Source organism: Geotrypetes seraphini, chromosome 3 (assembly GCF_902459505.1).
Source record: "Geotrypetes seraphini chromosome 3, aGeoSer1.1, whole genome shotgun sequence".
Lineage (NCBI taxonomy): Eukaryota > Metazoa > Chordata > Amphibia > Gymnophiona > Dermophiidae > Geotrypetes > Geotrypetes seraphini.
Genome location: NC_047086.1, coordinates 293,053,480 through 293,081,141, shown reverse-complemented (window position 1 = coordinate 293,081,141; position 27,662 = coordinate 293,053,480). Strand labels below are relative to the sequence as shown.

The 27,662-nt window shown below is 42.9% G+C and overlaps 1 protein-coding gene across 7 annotated transcripts in view; it reads right to left on the bottom strand.

Annotated features, from left to right (window-relative positions):
• HEATR5B (HEAT repeat containing 5B) overlaps positions 1-27,662 on the bottom strand; it is a 297,408-nt gene that overhangs the window by 249,800 nt on the left and 19,946 nt on the right. For all 7 annotated transcript variants that reach the window (XM_033938914.1, XM_033938913.1, XM_033938919.1 and 4 more), the window contains 4 exons: positions 25,010-25,118; positions 23,366-23,515; positions 11,605-11,776; positions 5,403-5,560 (listed from right to left, as the gene is read on the bottom strand). In XM_033938914.1, coding sequence (XP_033794805.1) covers positions 5,403-5,560; positions 11,605-11,776; positions 23,366-23,515; positions 25,010-25,118 — 589 coding nt within the window. The remainder of the gene's footprint in view (positions 1-5,402; positions 5,561-11,604; positions 11,777-23,365; positions 23,516-25,009; positions 25,119-27,662) is intronic.

Sequence of the window (27,662 nt, the reverse complement as noted above, 5' to 3'; positions counted from 1 at the left end):
GCAATTCCTCAATTTGTATCAAAGATGGAGGGGTATGGGAATACTCCCCGATAAACAAATCTGTTCTACTCATAAATACTACACTTAAAACATGAACCACTGAAACATAGTGCAGGTTGCACTTGGGTAGGTGGCTAGTTCGTTCCACCTCATTAACAGTCTTAGGGTTCTGAAGGATATCCCCTGGATTCCATGAACTAGCAGTGGTGTTCTCTATCCTTGTCCTTACAGGATAAAGGAAAGAAACAAGATAACTAGACTTATCAGCATGTCTGAGACAGTAAGCAGGCAAATTAACAGTTGACAGGGCAGGCTTCAGGAATGATGTGCCTATTTACTAGAAAGAAAATTATCAAGGTGAGTACCTAATCGTCCCTTCTACTGCAATAGGCACATCATGCCTTGAAATGATCTCTTTACCTAAAGTTGTGAAAATTACCTTGACCTAACCCCCTAAAGATTCTCGATCTGCTGTCTGGTAAAGACTTCGGTTTGTGATCCTGCACACTGGCCATGAGGTCATCCAGATCTTTCCCAAAGAGGAGTAGTTCTTTAAAGTAGCGGTTCTTAAACTTGTCCTGGGGAAGCCCCAGCCAGTCGGTTTTCAAGATATCTCTAATGAATATGCATGAGGCAGATTTGCTTGCCTCATGCATATTCATTAGAGATATCTTGAAACCCCAACTGGCTGGGTTTCTCCCAGGACAGGTTTAAGAATCACTGCTTTAAAGGATAACCTGCTCAGTGTCACCTTTGAGAAAGATCTGGATTACCTCATGGACTTATTCTCCAAGGTGACACTGAGCAAGTTACCCTTTAAAGAACAACTCCTCTTGAAGGAGGATTCCCCTGTCCACTGTATGATCCACAGCATTCTTCAGGTGGAAATGGCATAAGCAGAAACTTTACTCAATACTCTGAAGATATTATACAGAGCATCAGCCACATAATAATAATAACTTTATTTTTATATACCGCCATACCAGAAATAGTTCTAAGCGGTATATAATCCACTCCCAACCTAAGAAACAGATGATCCCTTCCAGCATCCGCCTCTGGATCATGGTGCAACTTGGGAGTGGCAAAGTGCATGCCATGTAAGATGCCGCTGTCGCTAATCCCACAGCCATGGCCTCAAATTGTTTCTTGAGAACAAAATCCAGCCCAAGGTCCTGGGTATTTTTCAACACCATTCCACCTTCACTAGGGAGGAAGATACGCTTGGTTACTTGTGTTACCAGGGAATCCACCTTTGGTGGGATAAATAGCTGGTTAAACTTGGCATCCATTGAATAAAACCTGGACCTGGCCACCCCAACCAAGGGGCCCCTCCAGGACTTCCCAATGGTCTGTTAACATTTTAATAATGTCCTAATGTGAGGGAAAGAATGTGGTCTGAGTCTTAGTGCTGCTCATAAGCAAGCATTGCATAGCTGAGGTCTGTGGAGTACCTATCTTTATCTCCAAAAGTGCTGGGGGCTTAATTACAGAGTCTCTCCAAGAATTAAACAGCCTGCACACAGTCGGGTCCTCTTCAAGACCCAGAGCTTCCACCCATTCAGGATCTGGCTCTCCAGACGTGACACAGAATCCCCTGCTACTAAGGACCCAGACTGGGAAAGTAAAGACATGGAAACTGAATCCATATCATACTAGTCCTCCTCCAATTGAATCCCCATCTCCTGCTGAGGGGGAAACACCCTTAGGGGGAAGAGACCCCTGGCGCCGGCATCCCTGCAAACCCCGAGAGTTCCTTGTGGCTGCTGTTAAACAAAATATGCTTCATACAGCATAGTGGTGAATTCTGGAGCAAACCCATGCCCAGGACACCCCAAGGTCCCTTATGGTCATTTCAGTGTCCCTTTATGGGGTTTTGCGGCAGGTGCGCAGATGCGCTTCACCAATGACACACTTTCGTTCTTTCCCGGTTCTAACCAGAACTTTTGGCCTGGAACTCGAGCCATTTGGGATCCCACACCCCAATGGGAACTAGAGGAAACTAAACCCAAGGTCCTAGTGCACCCCCCCCTCACATGGACGGTACTTGGCCCACCATCCAGTGCAAATCTGGCATGAATCCATGGTATTCTGGCATGAGGAGTCCATCCCACCTAATTTTAAGCCAAATCAAGATGCTTTGAGGCAGATAGAAACTTTTATTTTAAAATCAGGAAATCCAAGATGACTGCTACAGCATCAGTTTTAGCACCAAAAACAGCCCATAGGAGCTACTTTAGGGGTAAAAAAAATATCTGAAATTAGGATTTTTAGGGGTAGGGGACCCTATCTCTAGCCCCAGGACCCCCCCCCCCCCAAAAAAAAAAAATAACTTTTTTTTTTTTTTTAATTTATTTTATTTATAACATTTTACAATATTGCCAAGCATATACATCTTGTACAGAAAAGTGAGATCAAACTACATATTAAACTATAATTCCAAACTTAATAGCTACAAGGAAATACCAATCTAGCTGTTCTCACACTAGTCCTCAATATTATTGAATCCATTATTAAGAGCAGAACTTATATACTTCAAATTAATTAAGCAAGAAAAATCCTTGTCTAACTGAAGTGCAGGGAGCTAATTTCACATAGGCGTTATTATTACATTGTTATTCCTTTTTCAAGACGTTTCATTGAGAGAAAACTAATCAATTGAGATGGCTCTGTAAATATATATTTCAATGATAAATATCTAACTACACATTTACATGGATATCTCAAGAAAAAACTACCCCCTATTTGAGTCACTCCAGGTTTTAAAATTAGAAATTCTTTCCTTCTTTTTTGAGTCTCTCTGGAGACATCAGGGAAAATCTGAATATGTTGCCCCAGGAAGTCTTTAGACCTATTTTTAAAGAAAAGTTTTAATATCCAATCCTTGTCTGGAGCCAAAGCCACAGACAACAAGAGAGTAGCTGAAACCGCCAACTCTCTATCTGATTGTTCCAATATTGCTGAAATGTCCAATGACCTCTCCCGGGGTTCCTCCATGTTTTCTTCTTTGAATTGGGGCTTAGCAGGTAAGTAATACACTCTTGTAAGAGGAGGTAAGGAATTTTCAGGAATTTCCAAAATTTCCATAAAATATCTTTTCACCATTTCTCTGGGAGAAGTTGACAGGATCTTTGGAAAATTTATAAATCTCAAATTATTTATTCGACCATTATTCTCCTGCATTTCCAACTTCTTCCTGAGTAATATATTATCTTTTACCTTGAATCCTTGGATCCTTGAAGATGGAATGGCAATCCAAAATGTGCCAGTGTTTCTTAATAACCTCCGCAACCTGAAGAGCATGATCAGAAAATGAGATGACACAGACCTGTTGGGAAGCCACCGGTCTCACCACTGAGGTAAGTAGCAGATCAGGATTAGCATACCGAGCTCTTAAGTAAGCACGTTTTATGGTCCAGTCCGGGTAGCCCCAGGGGCTTTAAAGGTGATAAGGTTTCTCATTTGACCCTTCGTGAGCAATTCTGGATCTTCCATCTACAAGCTGTTCAACCAGCTGGACTAAATGACGGTATGGAGTGGCATACCATAGTGTGATGTTGTCCCGCCTTTCTTTGATTTTGATTGGTGGGCTTCAGTTATGACGTTTTGCTGCTCTGGCTTTTTAAGGCGCAGTTGCGCTTCCCTCCGGTAGCTCCGCCCTCCCCCAGCTGGCTCGATGGTTCGTGTATTTTGCAATCTGGGTTCCTGAAGAAGGGATTTTTTCCCGAAACCAGACTGGTTGGACCTAATGTTCTGTGGTTCTCCCTGTCCTGGGAGGCCGTTCTATCTTCTATCATCAGCTTCAGCTAAGTTGGCTTTTTGATCTTATTGGGAGTTCTCTGGGGGAGGTTCTCAGAGAGACTGCTTGCATGACCTTACTTGTGCTATTATTGTGCTTTATTTTGCACTTTTTCACGTTTTGATTTACTTATTTCACACATCACGGTAGTATCCTATGATGGTGTGGGGGCAGGGACTGGTTGGTCCTTGTCTCAGATGTGAAGCGTAGGAGTACTGCTCCCTTCGCTGCTTTATCACACTGAGGGTACACCATTATCAAATTATATTAATTTCAAACGTGACTTTTCACTAGTGGTGTTCATAGGCTGGTCAACAAACAGTCTCTCTGAGAACCATATGATTTTTACTGCCTCCTTGTTGGTACCTCAGTAACAACAGCAGATATAAATTCTCAAAACTGACACATTTTGATCCTTCCTTCCTTTCCTCAGGCCAAACAATTGTCCCTTCTTATTCCCTCCCTCCTCCTTCCTATGTCCCAAGTTAGTGCCCTCTTCCTCCCTCCTGCCTATGTTCTTCCTTCCTATGTCCCTTTCACTGCCTATCAGCCTTTGTGCCACCTCCTTCCTTCCTCCCTCCCTCCCTCCCCCGAAGCCGCGACGAAGCCTGCCTGCCCTTCAAGCCGACCCACTGCCGATTCCTCTGCGAGAACTGATGTCAGCCATTCAGGGAGCGGTGTGGGACCAGACAGCCACACAAAAAGCGCGCGCCTGCCTTGTGAGTTGCTCTGCTGCTGCTGGAAGAGAGCAGGGAATAGATCAGGAGGCAACCGTCCAGTGAGGCAGGAGCACAGAAAGTGCGTTGGATTGCCGGGATTAAAAAAAAGGTACCGGGGTGTGTGTGTGTTTTTGTTATATTCGCTTCATAAGATGCACCCTTATTTCCACCCACTTTTTGTGGGGGTAAAAAAAGTGCATCTTATGGAGCAAAAAAAAAATACAGTAACATTCAAATAACAGATATTGTATGATACTTAAACCACATTGCGTAATTTGCTCCTTGTATGATACTTAAACCATACTGTGTAATTTACTCCTTTGGGTTCTTGTTTGCTTCTACAATTTTATTATTTTGGAAATTAACACAGGATTGTAAAATCATTTATGATGCTGCAAAGCAAGAAATAAGCTGGAAAAACCAGCTCTTCTATATTAACAAGGCAAATATTACCAGACCACTCTGTGCAATGGCATTATCATTTTGGTGAGTTTTATTTGGAATCTAAATAAGATCAAATACAAAAGAAAGCACAGTGAGCAAATAAAGTGCTACACCTTTATTTTCAAAGTCTTATAAGCTACGCTCTGCATTATCATAACTTCAAGCTTTTCAAGTTTCAAGTTTATTTAAAATTTCTTATACCACCCAATCAACCTTCTAGGCATTGTACAAAATCATAAAAACATACTTTAGCTAAAATACAAATTTAAGCTGACAAAGCATCACCAAGAAGTAACAATAACTTATGAAGACTTTTAAAAACAAAGACAAACAGGAACAAAAGGTAAAAAGGCAAGAACTACAATAGTCAAAGTAAAAGAGAACAATTAGGGAAAAAATAGGAGGGGCTGTGGTATGAGGTAGAGTTTTACTTAATTACAAACCTGTGTAACACCAACTCGTACTTCTCGGTTGATTGAGCCACCTCCCTTCAACATCTCTCCTCCGCTCTTCAGGAATCCAGAGCTTCCTCGCAGAAATCCAGTGGCCATGAGCTCCAGGACTTCTTCCAGGGTAGCCCTCTTTATATTCTGACGCATCACTGAGAAGCAGAGACAGAAATCACCGAGTTTTGTACAAGACTAGTGAATAGCTTTGCAAAATTTGTGAAGCTATCTTAAAGTAGCAATTGCCTGGAGAATGGCTTCTGATATATTTAACTTGCTTCAAATACTTTTCAGCAAGACATTTAAAGTTCTCACATCATTTTATTTTATAATTTTGAAGCTTAGGTCTAATGAAGAACAATATTAATACCCCATTCAGGGGCAAAATCTGGATGTTGAAATCATTCAAACAAAAGATGGGTTCATCACTGAAGTACATCATAAAAGAACAGATCGTAATACTTTATTACATTCCACTAGTTGTCATCCGCAGGGATGTAAAACAAGTTTACCATATTCTCAATTCTTAAGATACAAAAGCATATGCAGCAATGATGATGATTTTAAACAGCAATCTAAATTGTTAAAAGAAAAATTTCTAAACAGAGGATACAATAAAAGGAATATAAATTCAGCTTACAAAAGGGCAAAATTCAATAACAGAGAACTACTTTTGGATTCAGTTCCCAGAAATCATCATAGTGACGATGTTTGCACTTTTGTTTCTCAATATAATAATGCGAGTCCAAGAATTTCAAATGCAATCAAGAAACACTGGAAAATCATGCAGACAATGGACATTTTCAAACATACCAATTTGAGAAATGCATATTCTCGTGGGAAAAATCTTAAAGAACTTTTAAGTCCATCTGAACTCAAATCCCTCGCAAGGAAGTCTCCCATATTGAAAGGACATTATAAATGTGGACATTGTTCAAATTGTGAAATCATGATACAATCAGACAATTTCACAAATCTGTATGACTGTAAGCAATATAAAATCAACTTCTTTAGCAACTGCAACAGCACATTTGTTGTTTATCTCATATTGTTCCCATGTGGCAAGATTTACGTCAGTAAAACTATCAGAAGTTTAAAGATTAGATTAAATGAACATCGTTCCAACCTCAAAAGAATAAAAATGGAAGCACCTCTGGTAGCCCACTGTAATAAATTACAACATAAATTTCAGCATTTGAGATGTTGGGTCATTGATCAGGTCATCAAATCAACCAGAGGGGGTGTTCGCAATAGGCTGCTTTTGAGACGAGAACAACTTTGGATCTCGAGACTCCATTCACTAGAACCCCATGGACTCAATAATCAGTTAGATTAGCAGGTTTTCTTTTAGTTATTTCAAGATCACCATCATTATTTTTTCACAGGAATATCAAGAATAGATTCTGATGTTCTCACATCTAGTTTGCTGTATCAGTGGAAATTTAATATATAAGCATACTTAAACAATATTTTTAAACTACAGAGTTTGAAAACACGTCACTCATGCAACATGCCAATTGGTTGTTAAATTCTCAGCGTCTGGTTTAAATACGAGCGCCATTTTTAGTTAAAACTTTCTGATGTTTTGATCGAGCAACAGCTTTATCAGCGGCAAATATTATCGTAAGTTTATTTTCTAAATTTAAAATAAACAGAATTCAAGCTAGTTACGGTTTACACAAATGTTAAACGCTGCTTGTAATATCTATTTTAAATAGATGTAAAATCTTGAGCGTGCAGTTTTAGTACGAGCGCCATTTCAACTCATACGCTTTGATGTTAGATTTAATATAAGTTCTACAACAGGAAGTTTTGTTATAAATCAAGTTTGTTCTGACATTCAGTTTTTAACATCGATGTCATCTTTAACATGAAATCATTTTGTGAGTCGAGCTTTAATATAAGTATATTTAAAGAAATATTTTCAAACAGCAGTGTTTGAGAACACGTCACTTACATTGACGTCACCAATGCACCGATTGATTGTAAATTCTCAGCGTCTGGTTTAAACACGAGCGCCATTTTATTCAAAACATTTTGGTGTTTAGATCAAGCAACAGCTTTATCAGCGGCAAGTATTATTGTAAATTTATTTACTAAGTAACTATGTTTTAGGTCAGTTGCTGCTTTGACAAATGTTAAACGCTGTTTGCAACATCCAGTATAAATATATGCATGGGACGCATGGTAATTGAACGTTGTTGAAAAGAGATGTTGGTTTTGTGGTCACAGCCACAATATTTCAAATATGCTCAATTCACGAGTTTTAGATTTGTTTTTCAACCAATACAAAGGTATTTATATCAACGGAGACACAATTTAAATGTCATTTACAATTTTTGTTACAAAAAGACATGTAAAGAACACGTTTTATTTGGTTTAAAACCACTTTACTGTTTCAATAATTTAACAGTTGGTGCTTTATGCAGCTTCTTCTTGAATATTTATCCAATGATTTATTCAGTAAAATATGGTATATAATGTATTTTTTATTTCTTCTTTTGTTCAAGATTAAAGAGCAATATTGAAGTCTAACTGGCAAATCAATAAGCCTTTTCATTACCCTTGAAGAAGCCCATTGGTGCGAAACGGACTGGGCCCCCGTTGGGTCATTAAGATAAGTGCTTAACAGTATTTTCTAATTAAGTAAGACAAAAATCATATGGAATTGAATTATTAGTTGCTGGTCATTCAATGCTCATCCACAAGAAGAAAAAACGGACAAAAAATTGATATATATTATATTATTTATTTAAATATCTATCACGAAAGCAAATTCAAAAATTTAATTAAAAATATTATATTCAAGGGTTTTTGACCAGTGATGATACCCAACCCCGAAATAGTTGTGACTTCATTGATCACACTCTTGGGGTATTTTGAGGTAATTTTTCCTTTGATTTAAATCACATTATAAACACAATTAGTGTTCCATCATTTTTGTTTGATTCTATATAACCATTTGGACACTATATTTGGTTTTCCATTTCCTCATTCAGTTCATAATATCTTATCATGACCAGCGGGTGGAGACAGACAAAACTTTGAAACAGTACATAATAGGTGACTCTCCCTAATTCTATCAGTCTGCCGAATAGCCAAGAAGAACTAAGAACTAAAAACAGAAAAACAAGACGCCGAACAGGAGTAACAATTAATATACAGGAATGCTGTTGGAAAATACAAAGGAGAGACCCCTGCAGCAAAATGTCCCCACAGCTCGCCAGCTATGCCAGCCAAGCCACAGCCATTGTTCTTTGATCTCCCTGGCCCTAGAAAAATACAGGAACCCACAGAAAAGGCAAAATCTGCACACGCAACACCTGCAAGAACAACACTACAACAGACAGGTTCTTACCTGCTAATTTTCTTTCTTTTAGACTCTCCAGACCGGTATAGGACCCACCCTAATTTCTCCTTCTTTAGCAAACTCTCCAGACTGGTAAAGGCTTAGATCTTACAGATGGGACATATAAAACAATACCCATCATGGGTGGGACCCCCGAAGGGCCAACACCAGAACAAGCTTACCGAACACCGTGTCCCGATGTGCCTGAATGTCCACACGGTAGTGCCTGACAAAGGAATGCAAGGAAGACCAAACCGCAGCCTTACAAATATCCACTGGAGGCACCAGTGAAGACTCAGCCCAAGAAGCTGCCTGACCCCCAAGTGGAATGAGCCTTGAGAAAGTCCGGAAGTGGCAGAATACTGGTCCTAGCCCTGGTTCCAAAGGAAGTGGCAGAATACAGAAATAAAGATCAAAAAGTCCATCACTTTTTCTGAGCTCTCTATGGCATCAATGCCCTCACTGACTAGTCCTACACAGCCTCTCCTACTTCAAAAATATTGCCACCAACACACTCACTAACTCTCCTTATATATTCTCTCCTCTCCAACACTGTTTTTCTCATTGTATGAATTCATACTCCATAATGGAATGCATTCATACTCCATAATGCTTTCATTACCTTCTAAGCCCTATTTGGAAACACAGTGAAGCCAAATATTTCAGGGTTCATGTGATCTCCCTATCTGGAATGGACAAGAAACACTAGGGGCTAGATTAGTTTCCTGGACATTTTTATTGGCTTTCTGCTTTTCTTTTTCATTGTGCTTAATGTCTCTTTGGGCCTTCTCAGTCCTCTTGTTCTGGAGCTATGCAGAGAGCAACTCTGCAGATGGCAATGGAGAAGGTTTTGGAGTCAGCTGTGCTTGGTGCTATCTTGTCTGATTATTCACTAACTACGCTGTACCTTAAGTGGAGACCAACTCATACTTTTTAATATATTTTATCTAGCCTTGCTGATTAACTGAATGTTATTTGCATATCATAGGGACACAAAAAGAGCTCTAGTAGTCCTGACAGGCAGCAAGAACTGTAGGCTAATTATGAAGTACACACAACAAAAAGCAAAAGAAGACCCAATATTCCACAGTGAAAGCAATCCAAGCGATGAGACAAAAAAAAACTGTGGTTGTAGATGTTCTGAAAGATGATCTATTAGTCACTCTTTGCAATAAAAACGTATAAAATACAAATATAAATCCAAGTTTATAGGCCACACATAATATAGTTGTTCTACCGGACCCTACACGGTCCGTGTTCCGATGAACACGCCTTCCTCAGGGGATCCGGTTGGTGTAGGAATCACAGATAAAAATGTAGACTAAAAACAGTGTGCGTGTCTTTGAGCTGATAGAATAGCGCGCTATTCTGTCTGTACTACAGCCTTTTGGCTATCAGCTCAAAGACACGCACACTGTTTTTAGTCTACATTTTTATCTGTGATTCCTACACCAATCGGGCCCCTGAGGAAGGCGTGTTCACCGAAACACAGACCATGTAGGGTCTGGTAGAACAACTATATTATGTGTGGACTATAAACTTGGATTTATATTTGTATTTTATACCGTGTAGGGTCCAGTAGGACAACTATATTATGTGCGGACTATAAACTTGGATTTATATTTGTATTTTACATGTTTTTATTGCAAAGACTGACTACTAAATCATCTTTCAGAACATCAACATCCACAGTTTTTTTTTTTGTTCTCATCGCTTGGCTAATTATGAAGACCTTACAGTATAGATAGCTGCCTAGCAACTTAAATCAACTGGGAGGGTATTTAGTTGAGAAAGCATATGGAACATGCCTCATGAAATTATTTCCAGTGTGTGTACATGTACACACATATACAGTACATGTGTAACTATGATACACTGCAACATCACAGGGATTTACACCTTTCATCTGCCCCTCCCTCTCTTTTTGACTTGTCCAATCAAAGTTTCAACATCGGAATCACTAATCTCACCATTTTCAAATTTTTTTTTTTTTTTTTTAAGTTTCATCCTCTTCCCCACCCCAAGCCAAATCTGGTCCCATTCTGTAAATTTTTTTTTGAGAACTATTTTACTCCTAGACAGAAACTAATGTTGCACTGGAAAGAACAGAAAGTACAGATTTCTCTGGGCTGAGGAAATATCTCCACCTACTAAAAACTTATTTAAACTCCTATTAACATAACATAAATTTTAACAACATAAAATCGAATTTCTAGACCGCATAACCTTGAAGTTCAATGAGGTTTACAAAAAGTTAAATAATAACAAAGGAAGAAAACCATGGAGATCTAATCAACCAAATATTTTGAAAAAAGATAAGTTTTTAATTGTTTTCTAAAATATGTATAAGAATAAAGAAGTATACAATAAGTGTCGAAAATCCTTATCATAGAAAGCTGCCAGAAATGAGAGAATGATCATGATATTTCTTACTTTTGCAACACTTGGCGGAAGGGAATACGAAAAGGGCATGGGATCTTCTATTGTTCCTTTGAGAAGCTAATGAAAATCGATCAACTTAGTAAACTGGGGCATGACCAAAGGCGACCTTATAATAGATACGGCCCAATTTAAAGATTATATGAGCTTCCACAGGAAGCCAGTGCAATTCATGATAAAAGGGAGTTTATATGATCGAACTTCTTCAGACCATAGATATGTCTCACTGCAGTATTCTGAATAAGTCTTAATCTAGCTATATTTTTCTTGAAACTAGTAATATAAATGATGTCACAGTAATCCAAATTCCGATCAAAGACGACTCCCAGTATTTTAATCGAGGAATGAATTGTATATTGAGTGGGGAGTCTTTTGATCTCACCCATGCCTCAAGAAAAAACAACCACTTACCTGTGGCTTGCCTTGGTATCAATGCTGTAGCTATGACTGTTCCCAAAAGCTTTGACACAGCCACTCTTACTCCATAGTTGGAGCCTTCCAAGGCCTTGAAGCAGAGCGTTGCTATGTTTTCCAGCTCAGCTGTCCACATAAACACAGCTTCATTCTGTAGCTCTTGCAGACACTGTAAGAAAAGAGACAACAGAATAGGAAATTGTGTAAAAATGAACAATAACTGACAATATGACAAATTGAGTTTTATAAAGATTAACATGGTCTTATATTCAATAGCAGTGTTCTGTAAAATTTTAATTTAAACAAACAGTACAATTTTGGATGATTAAAACACATACGGACAAATTAAAACTAAAACAAAGTCAAATCATTCAAACCCCACCTCTAGAATACTGTAAAATTACAAAACTATTAGAGCATCCTGTTAAATCTTATAACTCTCAGCCCCCAAAAGCCAGCTGAAATAATATCCCTTTCATTCAGAACGCCAGCCGGTGCTAAAAAACACTTTTGCGGTTTTGTAAAGGGGGTGGGGGTAAACTTGCTGATGACACAAAGTTGTTAAATTACAAGAGAACTGTGAAAAATTGCAAGAGGACCTTATGAGACTGGGCATCAAAATGGCAGATGATATTTAATGTGAGCAAATGCAAAGTGATGCATGTGGGAAAGAAGAATCCGAACTGTAGCAACGCGATACACAGTTCCATGTTAGGAGCACCACCCAGAAAAAGGATCTAGGTGTCATCGTTGAGGATATGATGAAACCATCTGCTTAGTGTGTGGCGGCTAAGAAAGCAAACAGAATATTAGAATGGAAAGGGAATTATCAGGTTAGGAATTATCAGGAAAGAAATGGAAAACAAAGATGAAAATGTTATAATGCTTTTATATTGCACCATGGTGCAACCGTACCTTGAATACTGTATGCAATTTTGGTTGCTGCATCTCAAGAAAGATACAGCAGAATTTGATCATTTCTAAGGGATGGGATGATCTCCTTATGAGAAAAGGCTAAAGAAGCTATGGCTCTTCAGCATGAAGACGAGACAGCTCAGGGGAGATAAGTTAGAGGTCTATAAGATATTGTGTGAAGTGGAACGGAGCAATAAGATACTGTGTGAAGTGGAATGGAGCAGGTAGATGCGAGTTGCTTGTTTACTCTTTCCAAAAATACTAGGCCTAGAGGGGCATGTAATGAAGCTACTAACAGCATTTAAAACAAATAGGGAGAAAATATTTTCTTCACTCAACATATAATTAAATTCTGGAATTTGTTGCAGAGAATGTGGTGAAAGCAGTTAGCTTAGCAAGGTTTAGATAACTTCCTAAAAAATGTCCATAATAATAATAATAATTTTATTTTTATATACCGCTAAAGCCAAAGTAGTTTGAGGCGGTTTACAATAAGAAGAGCTGGACAGTCAGCGAAGAAATAACAATGAAGTCCTTGAATACAATGAATTCTTAGAATAACAATGAAGTCTTTGAATACATGCATATTTGTGGGGAGGGAGAGAAACAGAGTGGAAGTCACATTGTATGGACGTCAAGTACAAGTAAGTAGAGTACGGGGGAAAGGCTTTAAGAGTTCTTGGTTACAAATCGATTAAACAGGTTGGTTTTAACTAGTTTTCTGAAGTTAAGATAGGATGAGGTGTGCTTGATGAGATTACCTAGTCAGCTGTTCTGTTGATTTGCTTGGAAAGCAAGAGTTCTGTCAAACTAAACTAAACTAAACCTTGGGTTTGTATACCGCATCATCTCTACATTCGCAAAGCTCGACACGGTTAACAAGGGTTAGGGTAGAAAGGAACTCCAGTGAAAGGAAAAGACAAAATGAAGAGAAAATTTAGGACAGAGTAACCAGAGAGGAAGAATTACATTTTTGAAAATAACCAGGTTTTCAGATGTTTACGGAAGAGTTGGAGGGAGCTCAGATTCCTAAGAGGGGAGGTAAGATTGTTCCAGAGCTCAGTGATTCTGAAAGGGAGGGAGGAACCTAGTTTTCCTACAAGGGAAACGCCTTTTCGAGAGGGAAATGAAAGTTTCAGTTTTTGGGTAGATCTGGTGGAACTGAGGTTAGAGGAATTCCAAGAAAGAGGAATAAAAGGAGGGAGAATGCTGTGTAGGATCTTGAAAGTAAGGCAGGCACATTTGAAGTGGACTCTGGAGACTATCGGGAGCCAGTGGAGCTTGGACAAAAGTGGTGAGACGTGGTCGAATTTGCTTTTTGTGAAGATAAGCTTAGCAGCGGCATTTTGAATCCGCTGGAGTCTTTGGAAAGTTTTTCTTTGTTAGGCTTAGGTAGATAAGAGTTGCAATAGTCCAGTCTGGAAAGGATGGTGGATTGGACAAGGACGGCAAAGTGTTTTTGATGGAAACAGGTTCTCACTTTCCTTAGCATGTGAAGGCTGAAGAAACATTTTTTTATTAGGGAGTTGAGGTAATCATTGAAGGAAAGTGTAGAGTCAATGATGACTCCCAGAATTTTACTTGAGTATTCAAGATGCAGGGTGGGGCCAGAGGACAATGGGATGGAGGTGGGCAGTTGATCCAGTTTTGGGCCGAGCCAGAGAAGTTTTGTTTTGGATTCGTTCACTTTCATCTGCACAGTGTGGGCCCAGGATTGAAGGTTCTATATACATGAGAATATGTTCACAGAGAGGTTGGTGAGGTTCTGGTCGGTCTTGAGGAGAACAAAGATGTCATCTGCGTAAGTGTATAGTGTTTCAAGTGGGGAGAGATGGAGGAGTTTAAGGGAGGACATATAAATGTTGAAGAGGATAGGAGAGAGAGGTGAGCCTTGTGGGACTCCACATATCGGGTTCCAGGGGGAGGAAGAAGTGCCCTTCATATTGACTGTGTAGGAGCGGGAGCGTAAGAACTTCGAGAACCAGTCAAGGACTGTGGAGTTAATGCCTATCTCGGTGAGTTGGTAAATTAGGATGGTAAAATTATGGTCATACCTGTTAATTTTCTTTCCTTTAGAAGCAGCAGATGAATCCAGAGACTAGTGGGTATAGCTCACATCGACCAGCAGGTGGAGATAGAGAACTGATTAACAGTTGGCCTTAAAGCCTGGTGTTCTTTCTGTTGATTCAGTTATGCACTTTGCCCAAGCATCCCGAAAGGAGAATGAGCAGCCACAAACTCCATTCCAGTAAAAAATGTGTCTTTCTCTTCTGAAGCCCATTGATATTTTCTCGTTTTACGTTTCTTGTTTTTTTTTTTTTTTTTTTTTTTCAGTCATGAAATAATACACTTACCAACCATAGCCCCGGCTAACCTAATGACCTAAACACCCTACACACAGCCCGTGCACTTGGGGAGGGGCTCTGGATTCATCTGCTGCTTCTAAAGGAAAGAAAATTAACAGGTATGACCATAATTTTACCTTCCATAGCAAAGCAGCAGATGAATCCAGAGACTAGTGGGATGTAGCAAAGCAAACTCAAACTGGGTGGGACGCCAATGCCGCCTCTGCCAGCACTGCCGCGCCAAAACTCGCCTCTGAACGGGCTGCTACATCTAAACGATAATGCTTTGAAAAAGTATTCCCTGACGACCAAGTGGCCGCCCGGCAAATCTCCTCTAATGACATCCCCCCGGACTCCGCCCAAGATGTAGCCAAAGCCCGAGTGGAATGAGCATGAAGGTGCTCCGGTACCTTCTTCCCTGACAACACATACGCCGAAGCAATAGCGTCCTTGACCCAACGCGCAATGGACGCTTTAGACGCCGCCATCCCTTTGTTTTTACCCGCGAACGCGACAAAGAGATGGTCCGACCGGCGAAAAGCATTCGTCACCTCCAAATAATGGAGAAGCATACGGCGGACATCCAGGAGCCGTACCGACAAAAAACGCTTCCCCCAATCCTCCTTCCTGAAGGATGGCAGAAACAGACTCTGGTTCACATGAAAGGACGAAATAACCTTAGGCAGGAAGGACGGCACCGTACGCACCGTCACCCCAGCCTCCGAGAAACGCAAAAAGGGTTCCCTGCAAGAAAGCGCTTGCAGCTCTGATACTCGCCTTGCTGAAGCCATCGCCACCAAAAAAACTGTTTTTAGTGTGACATCTTTCAAAGTGGCCGCTGACAGGGGCTCAAAAGGTGCCCCCTGCAATTTCCCAAGGACGAGTTTAAGGTTCCAAGTTGGACAAATTCGCTTAACCGGCGGCCGGATATGTTGAACCCCCTTGAGGTACCACGTCCGGCTGTGATGCGAGAGCCGAGCGAGCCACCCGGCCCCTGTAACAGGCAATGGCCGATACCTGAACCTTTAAAGAGTTATATGCTAACCCTTTCTCTACGCCCTCCTGCAGGAACGCCAGAATAGCCGGCAGAGAAGCCTGGAAAGGCGCAATTCCGTGTCTGCCGCACCATGCCTCAAAGATCCTCCAGACCCTCGCATAGGAGGCTGACGTTGAAATCCTCTTAGCCTTAAGCAGGGTGGAAATCACCCGTTCTGAATAGCCCTTCTTTTTCAGCCGTGACCTTTCAATAGCCAGGCCGTAAGACCAAAGCGGCCCGGATCTTCCATTAATATTGGACCCTGAGTTAGCAAGTCCGGAGTTACCTGGAACGCTACCTGCTCTCCTACCGACAGCAGCATCAGATCCGCGTACCATGGCCGCCGTGGCCAATCCGGAGCCACCAGGATGACTCTGCCTCGAAAGCGAGCGATGCGTTGCAACACCCGCCCTATCATGGGCCAAGGCGGGAATACATACAGAAGGGAATTCGGAGGCCACGGGAGAGCTAATGCGTCCACCCCTTCCGATCCCTGTTCCTTGCGTCTGCTGAAGAACCGAGGCACCTTCGCATTGCGGGAAGAGGCCATGAGATCCATCTCTGGCCACCCCCATCGACGGACTAGCAGGCTGAACGCTCGAGCCGACAACTCCCATTCTCCCGGATCGAGAAGAGTTCTGCTGAGGAAGTCCGCTTGCACGTTTTCGTGCCCTGCAATGTGGGCCGCCGACAGAAGCGGAATCTGCCCCTCTGCCCACCGAAACAAAAGTCTTGCCTCTTCGGCTAACTGCGGGCTCCGGGTACCCCCCTGACGATTGACATACGCGACCGCCGTGACACTGTCCGAAAAGATCCTGGTCGGTCTGTCTTGAACTAGGGTCTGAAAAGCCCGCAGCGCCAACCGGATCGCTCTTAATTCCAGTAAGTTTATGGGCCATTGAGCCTCCTGGGAAGACCACCTTCCCTGCACCGACGTGTGCATGCACTGGGCTCCCCAACCCTGCAGGCTGGCATCCGTTGTAACCACCACCCAATCCGGTGTGGCCAACGGCATGCCCCTCCAAAGATGCCCGTCCTGGAGCCACCAGCGCATGCTTTGAGCCGCTCGAGGACTCCACTGGAGACGCACATTGTAGTTCAGAGAAGCTGGAGACCAGCGAGAGAGCAGAGACTGATGTAAGGGTCTCATGTGGCTCCGGGCCCAGGGAACCACCTCCAGAGTCGCCACCATGGAGCCCAGCACCTGCACATAATCCCAAACTCGAGGTCTGGGCGACCCGAGAAGGAGGCGAATTTGCGCCTGCAATTTCTCCCCCCGATCTCGGGGTAGAAACACCTTCCCCAGAGCCGTATCGAACCGCACCCCCAGATGCACCAAAGACTGCGATGGGGACAAAACACTCTTGGGAAAGTTGACAATCCACCCCAACGACTGAAGGAGAGAGATCACTCTCTGCGTCACCGACAAACTCTCCTGCCGGGACGAGGCGCGGATCAACCAATCGTCCAAGTAAGGGTGTACCCGAATCCCTTCCTTGCGTAGAAAAGCGGCTACCACCACCATGACCTTGGAAAACGTGCGGGGAGCCGTCGCCAGGCCAAAGGGCATTGCCCGAAACTGAAAATGTTGGCCCAGAATCGCAAACCGCAGATACCGCTGGTGCGGAGGCCATATCGGAATATGGAGGTACGCCTCCTTGAGATCGAGAGACGTGAGGAACTCTCCTGGTCTTACCGCCGCAATAACTGAGCGCACCGTTTCCATTCGGAAATGGCGCACGCTGAGGAATCTGTTGACCCCTTTGAGATCCAGCACTGGTCTGAAGGACCCCCCCTTCTTTGGCACAATGAAGTATAGGGAATAGATCCCGTGGCCTACCTCTTCCGGGGGCACCGGTACCACCGCCCCCAGATCGAGCAGCCCCTGAAGAGTCCTGCGGACCTCGGATCCCTTGGCCTTGCCACGGCACGGGGACACCAAGAAAGAATCTACGACGGGAGCGGCGAACTCTAATTTGTACCCTTCGTGAACAATGTCCAATACCCATTGGTCGGACGTGACAGTGGCCCACTCCGCCCGGAATGCCGAAAGCCGACCCCCTAGGGGCAGGGCGGAGGGAGCCAAGCCCCCGTCATTGTGGAGGGCGACTGGCTGGGGTACGGGCTGACTGCCCTGAAGAGGGTCTCGCCGCACGAAAGGAACTTCTCTGCTGAAACCGCGGTCTCGACGCAGAGAACGGGCCAGATGCAGACCTGGAAAAAGGTTTACCAGCCCTGGCCCGCCTAACATCCCGGAAACGCGGTCTAGACGATGCGGCCCTTACGGGGGCCTAGCCCTGTCCTCCGGTAAACGCTGCGTTTTGGTATCCCCAAAATCTTTTACCAGTTTATCCAACTCCGCTCCAAACAATAAACCCCCTCTAAACGGGAGTCTCACCAGCCGGAGCTTGGACGCTGCATCGGCCGCCCAGTGACGGAGCCACAAGGACCTGCGGGAAACCACAGACAGAGACATCTGTTTCGCAGACGCCCGAACAATATCATACAAGGAGTCCGCCAAATAAGCCAAGCCGGACTCCAAATTAGCCAGTTCCGAAGGGATAGTACCTCCAGACTCCAGCAATATATCGGTCATCCCTTGTGACCCCTGCAGACAAGCCCGCACCGCGTAAGAACTGCAGATTGCGGCCTGTAAGGTAACTGCAGCCACTTCAAAGGACATCTTTAGGGAAGCTTCAATCTTTCTATCCTGTGCATCCTTGAGTGTCACGCCCCCTTCTACCGGCAAGGTAGTTCTCTTAGTCACCGCTGCCACCAGAGCGTCCACCTTAGGCAATCTAAACCTGTCAGTTCGGACGGTTCGACCGGATACAAGAGCCTCATGGCCCTTGCTACCCGCAAACTGGCCTCCGGCGCCTCCCATTGCGCCGAGATCAGCTCCTGCATGGCCTCATGTACCGGAAAGGCCTTAGACGGCCTACGGGTACCTGCCATCAGGGGGTTACCGGACCCCGTGGCATCTTCCTGAGCAATGTTCAAACTCTGCAAAGCTTTTGAAATAAAAGAAGAAGCCAGCCACTCCTGCACCTGGAAAGGAACCCCTTTATCCAACGGAGGGGAGGGTGGAGCAGGGACCTGGGAGGGCCGAGGTGTACCTCCCAAAGCCGGCACCAAACAGCCAGGCACCCCCACCTACTGAAGAGAACTAGTCTCAACAGAGGAATCCTACCGGAACACCACTTCAATCTATCCTGCAGCAGGCAGAGACCCGGAGCTAGAAGGATAGCTCCAACCCTGCTGGGAGATAGAGCAAAACTGAATCAACAGAAAGAACACCAGGCTTTAAGGCCAACTGTTAATCAGTTCTCTATCTCCACCTGCTGGTCGATGTGAGCTATACCCACTAGTCTCTGGATTCATCTGCTGCTTTGCTATGGAAATCATGATGGACGACATCAAAAGCTGCAGAGAGGTCAAATTGAAGAAGGACGGCGAACTTGTTGCGAGAATGGAGATGTTGGACTTTTGAGATTAAGGAGGTCAGAAGGGATTCGGTGCTGAAGTTGGGACGGAAGCCGTATTGGTAGGGTAGAAGAATGGTGAATTTTTCAAGGTAGGAAGATAGTTGAGTGGATATGATGGATTCTAGCATCTTGGTAAGGAGAGGAATATTTGCTATTGGACGGTAGCTGGATGGTGTGGAGGGGTCTAGATCAGGTTTTTTCAGTAGTGGGGTTAAGGAGATATGGCCCATTTCTGGGGAGAATAGACCCGAAAATGGAGGGCGGAATTTATGAGAATGGTAAGAGATGAGATGGCCTGAGGGGGAGTGTTCTCGTAAAGGTAGGCGGGGAATGGATCCAAGGTACAGTTGCAGGATTTCAATTTGAGGCAGAGATTATGGACCAGGGATTCAGAAACTAGTTCAAAGGAAGACCAGGATCTGTCGGCTGGGATGGGGTAGGAGTCTGTTGGGATCGATTGGAATCAAAAATTTGTAGGAGATTGCAGGTGGGAAGGAGCGCCTCAAGGTGGAGACCTTATCGCTGAAGAACTTTGCTAGAGAATTGGCTGAGGGGAAGGAGGGGAGGATGGAGTCATTTTTGGAGGTTAAGGAACGCCAGATGTTAAATAATGTGCTACTCTGGTTGTTGGATTTGGAGATTTTGTCACCGTAGAAGTTTTTCCTTGCCTTTTTTAGAAAAGTATTGTAGAATTTAATATTGACCCTCCAGTAGTGTCTGTCTGTAGGGGATTTAGATTTTTTCCATTTTCGTTCCAGAGCTCGGCATTTCTGTTTCAGTTCTCTGTGGTATGGGAGGTACAAAGGGGCCTTACGGGAATAGGAGATGGTTTTAGTGGAGAGAGGGGCGAGGGAATGGAAGGTGTACTCGGAGAGGGCGACCTAGTTTTGCCAGTTAGTTTCTGGTTCTGCTGGTTTAGGGATGGGGGAAAATTGGTCAAGAAAATTGGTCCAGAACAGATTGCTTGAGATTTTTTTCGGAAGGTAATAGAATTTGAGGTGCGGGATGCGGGCCTAAAATGTGACATGAAGATTGGGAGACAGAAAGACCCTAGGAAGTGATCGGACCAGGGGATGATTTCCCAGCGAATGTCGTCGGTTGAGGTTTTGTGGGTAGTGAGATCTAGAAAATTGATGAGGTCTAGTGTGTGGCCTTTTTCGTGGGTTAGGGAGAGTGTGGTGGGGGGAAAGCCTAAAGAGAGGAAGCTATTAAATTCAATTGCATCCTTGCTGGTGACATCGTCAAGGTGGAGATTGATGTCTCCGATGATCAATAATCTTTGAAATTTGAGGAAGGCGTTTGTTATGGTTTCAAAGATGAGTTTGGAGGAATTGTTCCATGGGGTATGTGGGCGGTATAGGAGCAGATACCCAGTGGATGAGGGTGGAGTTCATTATTAACTGAGGCTAATAAGTATTCTAATGAGGAGAGGCTGCCCTTTTCAAGGAGCTGGACATCGAAGAATGATTTGAAAAGGAGAGCCAGGCCGCCTCCTTTTCGGGAATCTTCTGTATCGGCAGTTTTTTATTATCGGGTGGCTAAATATTTGTGTTCTGCATTTTGGCCTGGTGGAATAGTCCAATTTAAAATGGGCGACCAGGTATAGGGGGATCAAACCCAGAATGGATTTGAAACAAAGGTAAGCAAATTTGAACAGCACTCTTGCTTCTAGGGGCAGCAAGTGGAGTTTTTGGTAGTAGGGGGTTATGTGGTCCCATTTTTTTATACAGTCAAACCTCGGTTTGCGAGCAACCCGGTTTGCGAGTGTTTTGCAAGACGAGCAAAACAATCTTGCAAAACTTGTCTCGTAAACCAAGTGTTGACTTGATTTGCGAGCACGCACCCCAAGAACCGGCATCGCTCCCCCCGCTCGCAAAGGGGAGGGGGGGAGCGATGCCGGTTCTCGTGCCGGTGCCAGACGGGGGCATGAGTTCAAGTTGGTCGGGCAGGGGGTGCCGGTTCAAGTGGGGGGGGGGGGGTGGAGCAGCGCTGCTGGCCTCGGGGGTTGGGGGATGGGAACGTATCAACCATTATTTCCTATGGGGAAACTCACTTTGATATACGAGTATTTTGGTTTACAAGCATGCTTCTGGAACGAATTATGCTCGTAAACCAAGTTTCCACTGTATTAAAGATCAGTCGCACTGCTGAATTTTGTATGATTCAGAGTCTTTGAATGGTTTTCTTGAGAGACCCCAGATAAATGATATTACAATAGTCGAGAAGGCTTAAAATTGAGGCTTGCACCAGTAGTCGGAATGAAGCTGCGTCGAAGAACTTTCTGATGGTTCTTAATTTCCATAGTGTAGAGAAGCCTTTTTTGATCAGTAGCTATGTGTGGGAGTCTATAGTAAGGTGACGGTCCAGCGTCACTTCCAGGATTTTTATGTTGTCAACAAAAGGGAAGTTCTGTCTGTTCAGGGAAATTGAAGTGTCTTTGATTTTGTCGTTCGGGCTTGCCAGGAAGAATTTGGTTTTTTCAGAGTTGAGTTTCAGTTTGAACTCAGTCATCCATGATTCGATTTGCTTTAAAGTTAGTTCTAGATGTTTTCTCATCTCAGGAGTCAGGCTTGTTAGGGGAAGGATTATGGTGATGTCATCGGCGTAGATGTAGAACTTGATTTTTAATTTTTGCAGTAGATTCGACAGTGGGGAAAGGTAAATGTTGAATAGAGTAGGAGATAGGGGGGAACCCTGTGGGTCTCCGCATGGGTTTACCCTGTTGGAGGATTGATTATCATCGCTATAGACTCGGTATGATCATTTAGTCAAGAATCCTTGGAACCATTTTAATACATTACCGAAGAGTCCAATTGTCTCCAAGCAGTCAATTAAGATGGCCTGATCGACTAAATCGAAAGCACTACTCAGGTCCAGCTGAAGGATTAGTGCACTAGAACCTTGGCTGGGAGGGAACCTTGGAGGGAATCCAGTAATGAAGCAATAACTGTTTCCGTGCTGAACTCGGAACAAAAACCCGATTGGTTGTCATGAAATATGCTGAATTTATCTAGGTGCGTTACTAAATCCTGATTTACAAAGCCTTCCATCAGCTTTACAAAAAAAGGGGATGTTTGCAATGGGTCTGTAATTCGATGTCAACTTGATAGATTCCTTGGGGTTTTTTTAGAATCGGTGTGATTAGTATCTGACCTAACTCCTCGGGAAATGTACCAGACAATAGTAGAGAGGAAAGCCAATCGTGTAGCTTGGCTTTGAAGGTGAATGGAGCAGCTTTCATGACGTTTGGTGGGCAACTGTCCAATCTGCAGTACGAATCGGCGTATTTTGAGTAGAGTTTGCAGAATTGAATCCAGGTGGGGATGGAAAAATTGTTCCAGTATATGTCTACCTTGGGTTCGTCAATGTGTTGGGCGACTGGGTAGTTCAAATGGTTGGTTGTGGAGATTGATAGGTTGGATCTTTGGTTGTTGATTTTGTGGTTAAAAAATTCAGCCAGCGCATTGGCTGATGGTGGGGGGGGGGGGGGTCTGTAGTGGGGCGGGAAAAGGCCTGTATATCGTAAGGATTGTTGACAAGTTTGAAAAGGTTCTTGGTGTTGGTGTTGAGAAAGCCTATTTTTTGCGCGCAAAAATTTGTGCGTTTTGTAGTTATAAGTTTTTTGTATAAGACACTATTAAGATGGATGTGGGGAAATCCACTGTTGAAACCACTGCTGGACAGACAGGATGGGCAATTTAAATCTTTTTCTGCAATCATTTATTATGTGATCTTATTTAAGCTATTATATTGGCTACCGATTCTGCATTGCTATAGATGCACTACAACCATAGTAGATGTTTCCTATTAGTATTCAATACAAAGAATAGGTGCGTCTACTACTGAGCAATATCTTATGTTAGCAGTAACAGATCCGAATATAGCATGCCTATTTCTGAAATATTTGAAGCAGGCACCACCCAAATTATAGTATGGAAAAACTATAAATACAAAAGCCCATTAGGGGAGGTACCCACCTTAGCTACTGCACATCGTACAGCCATAGATCTGTCTGTCAGAAGAGAGCGTGCATTCTTGTAGATATCTCGATGACAGGAAGCAGCAGCACCTCCTAGACCACTCAGAACTTTTTGCAAGCTCATTAAAATCTCACTGCGGCCCTGAGACTTGTGTATTGATGAAAAGAAAAAGTATAAGGCATTCTAAAAGTTACCAACTTTTCACGCAAGTAACAGCGGCATAACTTTTTGACAGAGCTGCTATACCATGACAGATGCATGTAAACTCAGTTTGTAAAAGTGTAGGCTTTTTTTTTTAAAACCTAGCCATTTAAAAGGAAAGCTCTACCAATACAAAGCCAGCTAGGGTCATATCTGTACCTGGGAGGGGTCTTACAACCTGAGCCAATCAGAATCTTAGGTCCATACCCGGTGCATCCTGGGATAGGGAGAGGCCTTAAGCACCTCCTAGTGCATCCCAGGATGTACCAGGAAGGGGGAGACCTGCCATTTTGAAGAGGCAGGTCTGCCGGCTGGAGTGAGTGGACATCCCTCCTGCCAGCTCCCTGAAACCCAAAGGGATTCAAACAGGGGTCCCACAGCATGTGCCCAAGCCTTTGATAAATGAAAAGGTGAGCCAGCATCCAGGGTAATGGACTTTGAGCCTCAAAGAATTACAAAGAAGGTTGTCTCAACACATACACCTGGGTGGAGGGAGGTTGCATCAAAATGACTTATTTTTTTTTAAAAAGGTTTTTAAAAATGTTTTAAGACACACCAATGTGTGGAGCTGTGGACGAGGAGAACTTTTTATATTTTTTCTGTATTCATTATATCCACTTAATTATTGGCATGTCAGTGTCCAAAAGCTAGACAAGAAAAGCAAGACAAGAAATGTATTTCATTATTTTTGGAGGCATTTAACTTTTATTTCAAATGGATCAACGTGGCAAGCACACTTCTTGATCCAAGCAAAACAATGAAATGGTGTTTTAAAAAAGTGACTTTACACATCTACATTAAGATAGGAATTCATCAAAAAGGCATCAAGTTCCTCAGCATGCATTAACCATTATATTCCTATGAGAATAACAAGCTTAGGGCTGGATTCTGTAAATGGTGCCTAAATCAGCAGTCACCTACAAAAATGTCACTGTTCGCGTGTCAATCACCCTTTACATAATCATGGCTTAGGATGCCTAAAAAAAACCCCTAGATGTCCGCAAAGTAAGCCAGGGTTTTACTGGCCTACTTTGTGGATGTCTAGGTTTGTTCGTGAATTGTTCCTAACGGCACCTAACTTAGGCACCATTAGGCATCCTGCCTTAGACATCCACTTTTTGGAGAATCGGATGGGTGCTAGTCCTTAGCACCCTTTATGTTACTTAGAGGGGAATTCATCATCACACCGCTTTAGCACCTTTATTTTTGTTGGTCTAGAAAACATATGCAAAAAGTGAGGCTTATTAGATTCTTGTGAAATAGAATATACCTCGATCAATCCTTTGCAGGATTGCCCTTATAGCAAACTTTAGTGGATTGTTTGAGGATTTTTGATTTGGTTTTTGCAAAAACCAAACCAAAACCCCACCACAACATGTTTTTTCATCTTTCAGATGAAAAGGTAAAGAGAACATTCATAAGGGGCATAAAGCTACTTACCTCTGCACTTTTTAGGGACTTTAAGAGATTATTAACAGTTTCAGGGAATGAGCTCCCCAACATCCTGCCCATCTTTTCATAAAATGCTCCAACACACACAACTGCAGCCCTAGAATCATAAGATATTTATATTAACACTTTGCAAAACTCACCTTAAATCAATTTATTAACATTATAACCATAGAAAAAGGTTTAAAAGTGAGGTGCAATTTATTGTAATGCATTTACAAAGAAGTATTGCTCTAAAGACCATAACAGAAAATCTGTTCTATTAAAATTGCCATACAACCATCTCACAGGACCAGTGCCTAATAATTCAGACTTCCAGGGACAGCAGGGTGTAGGCATATCTAGGATATACACTATAATCATACCTATTATAAATAACTGCCTAGTGGTAGGTAGTAGAACGTGCCAATATGTCCTTTGCCCATTTGTATGCTCACTGACAGAGTAAATTATAGACTACTAATTTACATATGCTTGTATCTAGGCACATGCATTTACACCAACTATAGGACAGGTATAACTGGTCACACCTAGATTTATGCATATTGGCTTTCACTTCTGCTAGAATTCTATAAAGCACTGAGAATTCTGAAGTAATGAGCTTGGAGACAATGTGTGGGATCAAGTCAGACAGACAGATGATCGTTGACCCTAGGCTGTGTAATTCACTCCTCACCACCACATTGATATGCTCTCGTACTGAACTGATCAATCACATTTTGGAGGATGCTTGAATACCATGATTTCCAGGTCATTCCTTGCTCCTTTGTATAGGTCTCAGGGACCCAAAAATGGTTAAAAAATTGGTAAAGTTGATATATAAGTCACTTCTTTGTGTAAAACACAGCAAAATACTAATATGACTACCTATCATTTCTAGATGTATGCAACGCTATACACTAAACACATAAAAGATTGTAAGCTCTGTCGAGCAGGGATCTAATCAAACTATATGGTACTGGTAATTAAAATCCCACTTCATTTATGCCTGAATAGCATAGGATAAAAATAGTAGGGAGTGGCCAAAATGGTGGCATGAAGCTGAACTTGGTTTACTTTGGAGCTGCATTCCTCGACTGACACCCTTCCACTCCTGTCCTTCAGATTAATGTCACATACAAAGAGGCAAGAGGTGGTTAAGGCTGCAACCTCAATGGCCAAAACATCCTCCCTCATGCAGCAAAAAATAACTAGGTATGCTACTAGACTCCAATCCGGATCCGGGGATATGTGTCCCACTGCTATCCTAGGTGAAGGAACACCTGAGGCCCAGGAACTAGAAGTTACACTCTCTCCTCCGGCATTCAATCTTCCGCTAAGTTCGGCAGACCCTGTAAGTGAGATGGGGATTCACTCTCTTGCAGAAGTCGCTAGTCAGAGGGTACTGAATGAGGGTATTCAAACCACAGGTGGAACCATGCAAGAGGATAACTTTGGAGAAAGTGCCAGAATGGCCGCTAGAATGGGTGCTCCCCATGGAAGAGACCCGAGACAGCATTTGGCTGGCTCTCAGAAACTACAATGTACTTTGCAACTATAGCATCAAAGAAGTTGCTACATTAGTGAATCAAGTTGACTTCAGTTCTGCTTTGCATTAAAAAGATTTACAAAAAAATGGAAAGCAAGTAACAATAATAATACTTCTTCCAAAATATTAAGACCACTGATCTGAATAGATGTCTAGACAGAAACAAAGCTAACAAGAAAAGTACATAACTCCAAAAGCAGTGTTCCCTTTAAGGCACATTTACTACTGGTTTGCACCTGCTCATAAGGGTTCCAGCACTGATGTTCCTATCCCATTTATATCATAAGAGCTTGCCAGTGTTGAAGTGAAGGGTAACCCTCCCCCACCCCCACGAGTATAATTTTCTTCACAAGCCAGAAGGCCACCAGCAAGAAGCAGTGATGGTACTCTATTATTCCCTATTCTATAAGAGGGCCCTCCATTCCTAGTAACAAAGTTTTATAGGACCACTTCAGGGAGCTCCCTAAAATTTCCTCCATCTTCTGAAGAATTGCACACCACAAGTTACATATAGAGGGACAATCCAAGAAGTGGTGCACCAGAGTTCCTCATCGAGTTTGACATCTAGGGCACCAGAGTTCCTCATTGAGTTTGACATCTAGGGCACCAGAGTTCCTCATCGAGTTTGACATCTAGGGCACCAGAGTTCCTCATTGAGTTTGACATCTAGGGCACCTGTCATCCTGAAACAGGCCCATCCTCTTTCCCTTTTATCTAGTAATGTATGCCTTATGCAGTAACTTCAAATGACTCTCCAGTACCCCTACATTGGGGGGTAACTTTAGTAGATAAGAAGAAACTGGTATCTAAATTTGCCTCAGAACCTCCCTCTCTGATCAAGGTGCTCCAATCAGAAGTCATATGTGTTAGAAATAAATTGGCTTGGCTTCCTTACCCATTTAATACCACATAGCTAATTTGTTATGTAAAGGTGGAATAGTAAAAAAAAGCCTGATCTAGTGATGAGAAGTAAGGGTAGCCTCCCTTGGGAGACTTTAGGGAGTGGCATTTGAAGAAATGGCATTTGAAGAAATGGCCTCAAATGTTTGCTGGACCACCACAACTTGTGTTGGCAATCTAATAAAGAGGAGAGCACCCCTCCGCCCAGGCTCATAA